This window comes from Mobula birostris, chromosome 12 (assembly GCF_030028105.1).
Source record: "Mobula birostris isolate sMobBir1 chromosome 12, sMobBir1.hap1, whole genome shotgun sequence".
NCBI classification, from domain to species: Eukaryota; Metazoa; Chordata; class Chondrichthyes; order Myliobatiformes; family Myliobatidae; genus Mobula; species Mobula birostris.
The window spans coordinates 93,486,861-93,499,869 of NC_092381.1; the positions used below are offsets into that span (position 1 = coordinate 93,486,861).

The following is a 13,009-nucleotide window of genomic DNA, read 5'->3' on the forward strand; positions in this document are numbered from 1 at the left end:
ACTTTGATCAGTGGGCTCAGTGTTCCTAAGATACACTGTAAAATCAGGTAGCAAGTAAACACAGAAAATTACATCACAAACAAGAGAAAATCTGCAGATGCTAGAAATCCGAGCAACACACACAGAAGGCTGGGGGAACTCAGCAGGCCAGGCAGCATCTATGGAAAAAAGTACAGTCGACATTTTTGGCCAAAACTCTTCAGCAGGACTGGAGAAAAGAAGCCTAGGAGTAAATGTAAAAGGTGGGGGGAGGGTAGGGAGGGAGGGAACGTTGACTCAGACCATGAGAGGCCTGCGTCGGGCATTTTCATGCCTTACAAGGCGCAGATTGGGAGTCTGTGTGGCGTGCCACTCCTCGCACGGACTCAAGCAATGTGTGATTAAGTGCCTTGCTCAAGGGCACAGACACGCTGTCACAGCTGAGGCTCGAACAAGCAACCTTGAGGTAACTAGACGGACACCTTAACCACTTGGCCACGTACCCAACACATGGAGGGAGGGGACAGAGAAACACCAGATGATAGGTAAAATCTGGAGGGGGAGGGATGAAGTAAAGAGCTGGGAAGTTGATTGGTGAGATGAGGTGAGAGAGGGAAAAGGGGATGGGAAATGGAGAAGTGGGGGGGGTGTTGGGGGGCATTACCAGAAGTTTGAGAAATTGATGTTCATGCCACCAGGTTGGAGGCTACCCAAATGTAATATAAGGTCTTGTTCCTCCAGCCTAAGTGTGGCCTCATCACAATAGTGCAGGGGGCCATGGATGGACATATCGGAATAGGAATGGGAATGGAAAGTAGAATTTAAATGGGTGGACACTGGAGATCCCACTTGTTCTGGTGGATGGAGCATAGATGCTCGGCGAAGCAGTCTCCTAATCTACATTGGGTCTCACCGATATACAGGAGACCACACCAGGAACACCAGACACAGTAAATAACCCCAACAGACTCACAGGTGAAGTATCGCCTCACCTGAAAGGACTGTTTAGGGCCCTGGATGGTAGTGAGGGAGGAGGTGTAGGGGCAGGCGTGGCACTTATTCCCTTTATAAGGATAAGTGCCAGGAGGGATGAATGGACAAGGGAATCCTGTAGGGAGTAATCCCTGCGGAAAGCCGAAATTTGGTGGGGCGGGGGGAGGAGGGAAAGATGAGCTTGGTGGGGGTATCCCGTTGGAGGTGGCAGAAGTTTCGGAGAATGATGAGGTTAGTGGGGTGCTAAGTGAAGACAAGAGGAACCCTATCCCTGGCAGGGTAGTGGGAGAATGGTTAATAGCAGATGTGTGTAAAACGGAAGAGATGCGGTTGAGGGCAGCATTGACGATGGAGGAAGGGAAGCCCCTTTCTTTGAAAAAGGAGGACATCTCCTTTGCTCTAGAATGAAAAGCCACCTCCTGAGAGGATATGTGGCAGAGACAGAAAAATTGAGAAAAGGGGATGGCATTTTATGCAGATGATACTAAGATAGGTGGAGTTGTGGATAATGAAGTAGGTTTTCAAAGCTTGCAGAGAGATTTAGGCCAGTTAGAAGAGTGGGCTGAAAGATGGCAGATGGAGTTTAATGTTGAAAAATGTAAGGTGCTACATTTTGGTAGGACTAATCAAAATAGGACATACATGGTAAATGGTAGGGCATTGAAGAATGCTGTAGAACAGAGGGATCTAGGAATAATGGTGCATTGTTCCCTGAAGATGGAATCTCATGTGGATAAGATGGTGAAGAAAGCTTTTGGTATGCTGGCCTTTATTAATCAGAGCATTGAGTATAGGAGTTGGGATGTAATGTTGAAATTGTATAAGGCATTGGTAAGGCCAAATTTGGAGTATTGGGTACAGTTCTGGTCACCGAATTATAGGAAAGATGTCAATAAAATTGAGAGAGTACAGAAGAGATTTACTAAAATGTTGTCTGTGTTTCATCTCCTAAGTTACAGAGAAAGGTTGAACAAGTTAGGTCTTTATTCTTTGGAGCGTAGAAGGTTGAGGGGGGACTTGATAGAGGTGTTTAAAATTATGAGGGGGATTGAAAGAGTTAACATGGATAGGCTTTTCCCATTGAGAATGGGGGAGATTCAAACAACTGGACATGAGTTGAGAGTTAAAGGGCAAAAGTTTAGGGGTAACATGAGGGGGAACTTCTTTACTCAGAGAGTGGCAGCTGTGTGGAATGAGCTTTCAGCAGAAGTGGATGAGGCAGGTTTGATATTGTCGTTTAAAGTTAAATTGGATAGATATATGGACAGCAAAGGAATAGAGGGTTATGGGCTGAGTGCAGGTTGGTGGGACTAGGTGAGAGTAAGAGTTTGGCATGGACTAGAAGGGCCGAGATGGCCTGTTTCCGTGCTGCAATTGTTATATAGTTATATGGTTTTCACTAGTAGGGTGGGATAAGGTATAGTCTAGGTAGTTGTGAAAGTCCGTTGGTTTGTACTAGACATCGCTGGATGAGCATTCTCCAGAGATTGAAATAGAGAGGTTGAGAAAGAGAAGCCAGGTGTTGGAAATAGACCAGGTGAATTTGAGGGCAGGGTGGAAGTTGGAAAATTACATTTAAGTGATTGGGCATTGAGATAATACTTGAACTGAAGTATAGTGAACTTATTTACAAGGGTACAAATGCAAAGAGAACTTAGTAAATGTCGACATTTGAGAACCTTGGGAATGCTTCTTTCAGAATAACAATCATTTGGAAAGTACTTTTTACTCTAGGGTACATTGCGAGAGGGTAGGAGTTAAAATGTAAGGAGGTGCTGTATGCACACAGGGCTTGGGGAGACTACCCAGGTCACAATTTTGGTTTCCTTCACCAAAGAAGGATTTATTTGCTTCAGAAGGATATTCAACAGACTCTGGGATGTAAAGTTGCCCTTTGAAATAAGGCAATAGACTGTGCTAGTGTTCTCTGGAAATCAGCAGAATTAGAGGTGGTCTTAAGGGTTTCACAGGGCAGGTGGTGAGAAGCTATTATATAAAAATAAAGAGTATGGTATATCCTTCATTCCCTATTTGAATATATATTCTCATGAGAGGAAAGCATCCACTAGTTTGTGTTGTAAGCACTGCAGCAGATTGCAGGAAAGGTCCCTGGTTGGCTCTCTCCACTGGAAACCAGTTTCGGAAGCAAATATCATTCTGCACACTGTCACAGGGTATCAATACTGCAGCGTCAGAACCAGTCGTGCACCTACTGTGGTGAATATGTCTTGGCCTATACTCTTATGCTTTCAATGATTTTGTGTAAATCAACTCTAGATTTGAAGTCAACAATTGACCTTGGGGACAACAATGGCCAGCACTTGCTTCTGAGTCTGATTTCTACAGCAAGTGTAAACTTTTCTTATGGCATGATTTTGTCACTAATGTGAAAGAGGACAGAGTTTCCCAATACTGCAAAAAGATCGAATAATATCCCAGGTAAATCCAGTCAAATTTGGGTCATTATTATTTACATTTAGAGGAGGGGGGAAATACAATGTTTGTCATCCTCCCTCATATAGTTGCATGTATTTTCCTATACCAAACTGCTCCAGGGCACCTGTGTGATAGCAGTAGCATCAGTGAACCGAAGACAGACCAGAATATTCATATATCATTGTATCTTACCTAAGGCATCATGGAGGTACTTCTGGCCAACAAGCTTCAGATATTCTTCTATGGCTTTTGTTGCTAAGGTATTTTCCCTGAAGAGGAGAACATCATGTTCCCCACATCGATCCACCTCAGACATCACCAAGTCCGTCAGGAAATCCTGAATGCAGAATGAATTAAAAGCCTCAATGGTGGGCAACAGCTGATGTTCTATAAAGTGTTGAGAAAATGAAATTTTCACCTTCACTAACATGAGCACTCACTCACAGAGTTTCAATCTAAAGAGATTAAGACCAATTTGTGGAAGCACAGAGACTGGAAATGAGGCCTATCTAGGTGAGTGGATCAGGGGAGTGGATCATTCCCCATTACCTACTGTGTACAGGAGCTGGCACTGAGCCAAACACGGGGCATTCAATATGTGACTCTGTTTTATAGATGGTGTAGCTTCAGGTTAATTCTTTAAATGTAGTTATTGGAAAAGAGAAGCAATATAAAAACTTCTGTTTCTGAGACATTGAGATCTTGACGTTTATGCCAATGAAGAAAGAACATTTGATATTGAAATCCTCTTATGTAGGCATTCCAACACAAAATTATCCAAAAATTTGACTGTTAAGAAGAAATGACATGATACCTGTTTCTAAAGCAGCTGAGCATAAAACAGACAATACTGAAGACTGTAAAAGCATAATAAAGATTGAGCAGCAGCATGAAGCGCTTACTGAATAAAAAAAAATCAAGTGGTTCCAAGCAATTACAATCAACATACATCTCCCTTATCTTTCAGACCGTCCAGGATAATTTGAACCAATGCAGATAGTGTCATAGCAGGCACCACTTTGACCGAGTTTTATAATGTGGTGCAGTCAAATTAACAGCAATTCAGTTGTTAACCTGAGAATGCTGTGCTATAAATAACACGTCAATTATGAGTGGTGATTCACACATTTCTCAAAAGCATTAATTAAACAAAAAGACAAAATGTTAGCAAGAGAGAATTTAAGCAAAACTGAATGCAATACTGTTCGGTGGAATCAGTTTTCAAACCATTCAGTTGCATTGGAGCAGGGTTAGATAGGTTACAGTCACATTATCATGAAGAGATTCTGCATGGAAATAGGTTCTTCAGCTAAATGAGATAACGCAGACCACCAAGCACTCATGTTGACACCAGTTTTATTCTAAGCCACTGTATTCTCCTTGTATTCTTATCAATTTTCTCCAATTACCACATATTTACACATAAGAGGCAATCTACAGTGGTCAATTAACCTATCTGTGGAGGAAACCAGAAGAAACCCATGCAAACATAGAGAGAAAGTGCAGATTCCACACACACACAGCACCCAAGGTAAGGACTAATCAGATGTCACTGGAACAGCGAGGCAACAGCTCTACCAGCTACAGCACTGTGACAATTATTAGTTTCATCAACAGGTTGGTAATAGTTCCAACAAGAAACTAATGTTGTATACATATTCATAACCATATAACAATTACAGCACAGAAACAGGCTATCTCAGCCCTTCAAGTCCATGCCTAACTCTTACTCTCACCTAGTCCTACCGACCACTATCACCGGCATGACTCGTGAAATTGGTTGACTTCAGGCTTCTGTACCTCCTACATGATGGTATCAGTGAGAAAAGAGCATGCTCTGGGTGCTGGGGGTCCTTAATAATGGACGCTGCCTTTCTGAGACACCGCTCCTTGAAGGTGTCCTGAGTATTTTGTATGCTAGCACCCAAGATGGAGCCGACTAAATTTACAACCCTCTGCAGTCTCTTTCGGTCCTGTGTGTAGCCCCCCCCCCCCCCACATACCAGACAGTGATGCAGCCTGTCAGAATGCTCTCCACGTTACACCTATAGAAGTTTTTGAGTATATTTGTTGAAGAGGAGAGCCATCCGCAGTACCACCGATGTGGCAGAGGGGGCCTCAAGATGGCTGTGGCTCAAAAGAGGGGAGCCATGGAGTCATAAGTAGCTAGCCATCTGGACACAAGCTGAGATCTGATCAGCTCCAGCTGGGTCACCTGGAGGAGGATGTATGATGTCGAAAGACCCAAAACACCCGATGATTCCAGGAACATCACTGAAGATGTGTCCAGAAGCATCAATAGATGTATGTACACAGCCTGACATACCAAATCTCTTCAAACTCCTAATAAAGTATAGCCGCTGTCTTGCCTTCTTTATAACTACATCAATATGTTGGAACCAGGTTAGATCCTCAGGAGGTCTTGACACCCAGGAACTTGAAACTGCTCACTCTCTCCACTTTGGATCCCTCTGAGGATTGCTATGTGGCCCTTCGTCTTACCCTTCCCGAAGACCACAATCAGCTCTTTTGGCTTACTGATGTTTTAGTGCCAGGTTGTTGCGGCGATACCACTCTACTAGTTGGCATATCTTACTCCTGTATGCCCTCTCGTCACCATCTGAGATGCTACCATCAATGGTTGTATCATCAGCATATTTAGTGTTTAAGCCTTGCCTAGCCACACAGTCATGGGTACATAGAGAGTAGAGCAGTGGGTTAAGCACACAGCACTGAGGTGCACCAGTATTGATTGTGAGCGAGAGGATATGTTATCACCAATCTGTACAGATTGTGGTCTTCTAGTTAGGAAGTCAAGGATCCAATTGCAGGGGGGGTTGCAGAGACCCACGTTCTGCAACTTTTCAATCAGGATTGTGGGAATGATGATAGTAAATGCTGACCTATAGTCAATGCACAGCCTCCTGACATAGGTGTTTGTGTCATCCAGGTGGTCTAAAACCATGTGAAGAGCCATTGAGATTGCATCTGCCGTTGACCTATTGTGGTGACAGGCAAATTGCAATGGGTCCAGGTCCATGTTGAGGCAGGAATTCAGTCTAGTCATGATCAACCTCTCAAAGCATTTTATCACTTTAGAAGTATTTTGTTGTTTTACCTGTAAAAGATGTTTTGTTGGTGGGAACAGAAGGATGCAAAAGAACAAGTATGGTATCTTATGTGGCTGGAAAGCAAGATGGTTTGGGACGGAAATGTTTCTTTATGAATGCAGAAAGGAGAGTGAAAGATGGGTGTGAGGATGGCTGTGAGTTTGAATGTTGGAAATGGCAGATGACAACTCACTGAACTTCTGGTTTGCCAAAAGATGGATTCAGGAGTAATCCCATGAGGAAATGGGTGAGAACCCAAAGTAAGTGAAATGGAATGGTCAAATCAAAAGCCCTGTCAAGTGCAGTGCATAGAACTTTAGGAAAAAGAAACAGCACTTCGTTTTCCAACAGTTCCATCTTAAAGGTTCTACAATTCAAGAAAAGAAGCATTTTTTCTGCAGATTTGCAGAAAATGCAGTAATTTTGTACAAAGTTCAAAGTATCAAGGTACATATATGCCACCATATGCAACCCTGGGATGCTGTAATTTCAGACAATGATGTTTTAGCGAAATCAATGTGCCACAATTAGTGAACTGGCAAAGACAATGACTCTAAGCCAAGCAGTTTCCAGTTGGCAAATTATTCCCCCTCCCCACATATCTCATCCTTGTTCCCCTTTGGTCAGATAATTCAACACACAATAAAGCAAACAAAAACAAGTTTGTGAAATTTTCAGGAAACATAAAATTACACTGTTTTATAAACACGAGACTTTGCAGATGCTGGAAATCTAGAGTAACGCACATAAAATGCTGGAGGAACTCAACAGGTCAGGATCAACAGCATCTATGGAAATGAATAAACAGTCAACGTTCCAGGCCAAAAGCCTTCTTCAGGACGCTGTTTTCTGTTATAACACCGGTAAACAAGAGTACCTTGGTTTTAAAAGTCTGTAAATTGCTTTCAAGGGGAGGTATGAAGATTAAATATGGGCTGAAGGGCCTGTACTGTGCTGTACTGCTCTATGTTCTATGTCCTAAATTTTAAAAACAGCCAAGTATAACATTCCAGCTAATCATTTAAGATCTCTTTCATTCATTGTCACACTCAAAGAGACAAAAGTCAAACTTAGGATTCTCCAACACTGTTCCGTCAATACTGAACTTGCATATTTATGGTACCTATCACAATCCTAAGAAATTTGAAAGAATTGCAGATCTAAAGGAGTATCTTCTTTGAAGTGTCATAACACTGTGATATGAGAAATGCAGAAGCCAGCTTTAGCACACCGCATGAACATCAATGTGAAGTGCGCTGGGGAAAGATGGAGGGCTACTGTCCCCAACTCTGCTGGAGGCTCAGCGGTCTATCCTGGGGTTGGAGGAGTGTGTGGGTGAAGAGAGGAAAGGGGCTTGTTTGCTGCTGTGTTGTGTTCTGCTAAGCAGTGTGAGCATACTATGCCGGCGCCTGAATGTTGGTTGTTAAGGGAAATGACACATTTCACTGTATATAACAGGAATTCTGCAGATGCTGGAAATTGAAGCAACACACGTCAAAGTTGCTGGTGAACGCAGCAGGCCAGGCAGCATCTCTAGGAAAAGGTACAGTCGACGTTTCAGGCCAAGACCCTTCATGTCTCTAGGAAGAGGTACAGTCGACGTTTCAGGCCGAGACCCTTCACTGTACAGTTTGATATACATGTGGCAAATAAATTAATCTGAAAATGGTCAGATAACTTGTTTTTATGATGTTGAAGGACAGCTGCAGTGAGGGAATGGGGAATCCCAGGTCTTGTAAACTGTGACATGGTACGTTTTACATCCACATTAGTGATAGAAAGGGCCTTGTACAACGTTCCAGGGTGTAGATCAGCCCCCCCCAACCCCGCCACCCCGGTCTCAGGACTCTTTTATCAGACAGAATATCATTAACCCACTGAGCCAATGCAGCAGCTCAGAAGGTTGCTCTTGCAGACAAAGGTTACTAAATAATCAGAGATATAGCCCGAGTTCACATGGTCCATTATTGCCTCCTGACAGTTACCTGACCTGGGGCACAGTTTTGAAACACGAGCTGCAACAGAGTTTCCACTGTAATTGCTCATTCAATATAATGACGAACACAGTAGCTGTGACCTTATTCTAGCAAAGGTTCTTTATCTTCTGAGCTTTAATGAGAATTTTCTCCTGCAGACAGCTGTAGCAACAATTATGAATGATTGGCATGCCTTTCTCTCGCAAGTGGAGACAGAAACGGAAGAGATTTAAAACTGAACAAGAAAATATCGGAAATCTCAGCCTTAGTGATAAATATCCCAAAAAAACAAATAAACAATAAACCACTCCAATATAAAACAGAGAACATAACACAAAAACAGATTAAATTGCCACAGTGGGGATTATTTCAAATGTTTAAGCTTCAAAAGACTGTGACTGAACTACAGACAAGACACAGCTGCAGAGAAGTAATATTTATTTTCATTTGATGACATCAATTTGCAAAAACCCAGAGATGGGAAGTTCAAAGACCCAGGGAGTAGGAATGCCAACGACACACACAGCTGCAAGAAAATCTGCAGATGCTGGAAATCCGAAGTAAGACACACAAAATGCTGAGGGACTCAGGAGGTCAGGCCGTATCTATGGAAAAGAATAAACAGTTGATGTTTCGGGCTGAGACCCTTCTTCAGGACCGGAAAGGATAGGAGAAGGTGTGGGGAGGGGAGGAAGAAATACAAGGTGGTGGGTTATAGTTGAAACCAGGAGAGAAGGGGGTGAAGTAAAGAGCTGGGAAGTTGGTTGGTGAAAGAGATACATGGAGAAGGGGCAATCTGACAGAAGAGGATAGAAGACCATGGAAGAAAGGGAAGATGGAGGAGCGCCAGAGGGAGGTGATGGGCAGGTATGGAGATAAGGTAAGAGAGGGAAACAGGATATACACAACTGACAGGGCGGACAATTCAGTCCATTTTGATAAAGGCTTGATATTGCAAGATCTGTGATTTACACACTGCTGCAATAGATATAGGCAATATCAATGACTGTATTTTACTGGTGGGTCAAAAATAGCATCGATAAAAGGGCTTCAGCTATAATGGATTCAAACCACATCAAAGATTATATTTAATAATTTAATCTAAATTATATCATGTTCAACAGCAAGAAATGTGAGAATTACTATTTGGAAAGATATAGAATGATAGAATATTTTCTGCTTTAGGCAGACTGATAAAGATTTGAATGTGTGTGGGTTCTCAGTGGAAACCCCAGTGAAATGGTTCCAATGTAATCCCAGAAGAGCAAACCGGTGATGGTGTAAGAATTCTCCCCATTCTCCCCAGCTGTCCTTCATCAATGAGCCGCAACAGTTACCGTCAGCTGACTGGGCAGCAATCACTGAATGGTTTGTTTCCTTGCCTGGTATCATGGTAGAAGGCCAATATGTTTTCACATTGTGTTGTCTCACTGCATCAGAGTTCTAGACCAAATAAAAAAGTGCCATCAACTGAGACAGGTCGCAGGAGATCAGCTAAATTTGTACCAATATGTTCATCTCTCAGGAAAATCCACGACTCTACTGGTTTTTAACATCCAAACTTAGAGTTTCAAATGACAAATATGCACACAGATTAACAACCACCTAGAAAATATCAATTACTTCATGGGGTCTGAATAGAACAAGATGCCGCTGAAAGACCCAGCAGTTTAAATTGACTGAAATAAACAGTTGAAACATTAAAATAAAACACAGAAGAATTTCATTGTTCAAATTTGCTGATAAGGTGTCAATATTTTTATCTGGTTCAGCTTATTATCACAACAAAAGATAGAAGGCAGTCCCAATATTACTGTAGTAATTGTTTTGCCTACCTTTGCACGACCAGTACTTTGCAGGATATGAACAAGTGCACAGGCCATCTCTTCTTTGTTCTTCACACTGATAACTGGCTCCAGAACAGAGCACAACATGGTATAGTTATTGGTGACAAACTCTGCAAACTCCTTATATAGTTCCATAGGCAGAATGGCAATTGTCTGATAGCGGCATTTAATGCGGATACAAGGGCTTCCTCCTTTGCCCTTGTTTGAGTTTGGTGTGCTGACAGGGTACCATTTCTCTATGAACTGTCGTCCAGTGACACTAGTGATTGGAATATTGATTAATCCCACATAATTATTCTTATCTTTCTTTTTCTTCTTGTCCATATCCTTGTAAATATGCACAGTAATATTCCTGACCATTGGCAAAGTGTAAAATTCAAAGTGCTCACCCCAAAAAAGGTTATCTGCTTTCATTTTACTGGTAGTTCGTGCATAAAGTGTGTCATCCAGGCACAGTTCACAGAAGTACCTCTTTTTAGGGGCTAAATCTTTTGCTTCAATAATCCAGAGCCGGAGTACATTTTCTGCACGGCGACAGTTGTCCTGCAAACATAAAACAGTTCATCTATCAGTATTTCTTAGTCCAATCACTTCTTGATTATTTTTCATATGCACAAAAACCCACCCAGGTTACTGAGTCCAAAGCATGCCGTTTTTTGTAATTGATAATAATGATGATGATAGGCAGAACTGAAAGGCTGGATATTTGATCCCAGCATGAGTTACATTCCCCTCTAATTTCCTAATAATACATTTTTATAATATGTGATAGACTAGGACTTGTTTGAAGGCTTTTCAAGTCAACTCCAAATTGAAGCTAAGTTTACTGTCATTCATCCATTCACATGTATATCACCAAACGAAACAACATTCCTCCGGACCAAGGTGCACAACATAGTACATATAACTCACGCACACAACACATAAAGTAATATTACCACAAATAAATTAACAAGGTGCATTTGCAGCAGAAGTTAAAGAGTAAACAGTGACAATAACAATAATTCCCAATAATACAGCTGGAAACTGACCATCAAAGTAGACCATCCTGTCAACCTCTGGTAAATTTATAAAACTGTAATGATTAACTTTACCAGTACTTTATATGGCTTATCTGGAATTATCAAATCAAGTTGCCTTCTGATAAAAAATCTTGAGAAGTGACAACTGGGGATTAACAGCATGAATTTTTGGGTACTTCCAATAGTCAAAATGCACTTTTAATAAGGGTTCACTTGATGCTCTGTTGTCTGAATCATTAACTGATTAAAATCACTGATTACCAAGAATAAAATTGGGAGGAAATGGAGTTTCAGTAACAGTGAAATTGGAAGGGGGCTGGTGGCAAGGATTCAAACATTTCTTGCTCATTTGCAAAATTTTATGAGCAATTGTTTTTCAATTGGTTTATAGATAGTCTTAAATAAAAATCTTCTGATGAGACATGAGCTTATAAGCCACGGAGCTAGAGCTACTGCACTGTGTGGTTGACTAGTAGGCTCGTCATGAGGCACATCAAGACCCTGCTGTCCCCCTCACTGGACCCCCTGCAGTTCTCGTATCATCCCAACTGCTCAAGAGACGACACCATCGCCAACACCTTCCACCTGGCCCTCACCCACCTGGACAAAATGCTGTTCATAGACTTCAGTTCAGCATTCAACACAATCATTCCTCGGCACCTGATTGGAAAGCTGAAACTGCTGGGCCTGAACACCTCCCTCTGCAACTGGATCCTAGAGTTCCTGACTGGGAGACCTCAGTCCGTCCGGATTGGAAGCAGCGTCTCCAACACCATCACACTGAGCACGGGGGCCCCCCAGGGCTGTGTGCTCAGTCCACTGCTGTTCACTCTGCTGACCCACGCCTGTGCAGCAATACACAGCTCAAATCACGCATCAAGTTTCCTGATGACACGACCGTGGTGGGTCTCATCAGCAAGAACAATGAGTCAGTATACAGAGAGGAGGTGCAGCGGCTAACAGACTGGTGCAGAGCCAACAACCTGCCTCTGAATGTGAACAAGAGATGGTTGTTGACTTCAGGAGAGCACGGAGTGACCACTCTCCGCTGAACATTGACGGCTCCTCTGTTGAGATCGTTAAAAGCACCAAATTTCTTGGTGTTCACCCGGCGCAGAATCTCACCTGGTCCCTCAACACCAGCTCCATAGCCAAGAAAGCCCAGCAGCGTCTCTACTTTCTGCAAAGGCTGAGAAAAGTCCATCTCCCACACCCCCATCCTCACCACGTTCTACAGAGGATGTATTGAGAGCATCCTGAGCAGCTGCATCACTGCCTGGTTTGGAAATTGCACCGTCTCGGATCGCAAGACCCTGCAGCAGATAGTGAGGTCAGTTGAGAAGATCATCTCTCTTCCCGCTATTACAGGCATTTACACCACACGCTGCACCCGCAAAGCTAACAGTATTGTGAAGGACCTCACGCATCCCCCACTCAGGTACCGAAACATTCTGGCTCTCACTACCAGACTATGCAACAGTTTCTTCCCCCAAGCCATCAGGCTCCTCAATACTCAGAGTCTAGACTAACATCTACATCATTTATTATTATGTTGTAATTTGTCCTCTACTGTGCCTACTGTCTTGTTTATTAATTATTGTACTGCCCTGCACTGTTTTGTGCCCTTTATATAGTCCAGTGCAGTT

At 42.7% G+C, this 13,009-nt stretch overlaps 1 protein-coding gene across 4 annotated transcripts in view; it reads right to left on the reverse strand.

Moving 5' to 3' along the window:
* rasal2 (RAS protein activator like 2) overlaps positions 1 to 13,009 on the reverse strand; it is a 406,620-nt gene that overhangs the window by 51,776 nt on the left and 341,835 nt on the right. For all 4 annotated transcript variants that reach the window (XM_072274307.1, XM_072274306.1, XM_072274309.1 and 1 more), the window contains 2 exons: positions 10,330 to 10,884; positions 3,601 to 3,745 (listed from right to left, as the gene is read on the reverse strand). In XM_072274307.1, coding sequence (XP_072130408.1) covers positions 3,601 to 3,745; positions 10,330 to 10,884 — 700 coding nt within the window. The remainder of the gene's footprint in view (positions 1 to 3,600; positions 3,746 to 10,329; positions 10,885 to 13,009) is intronic.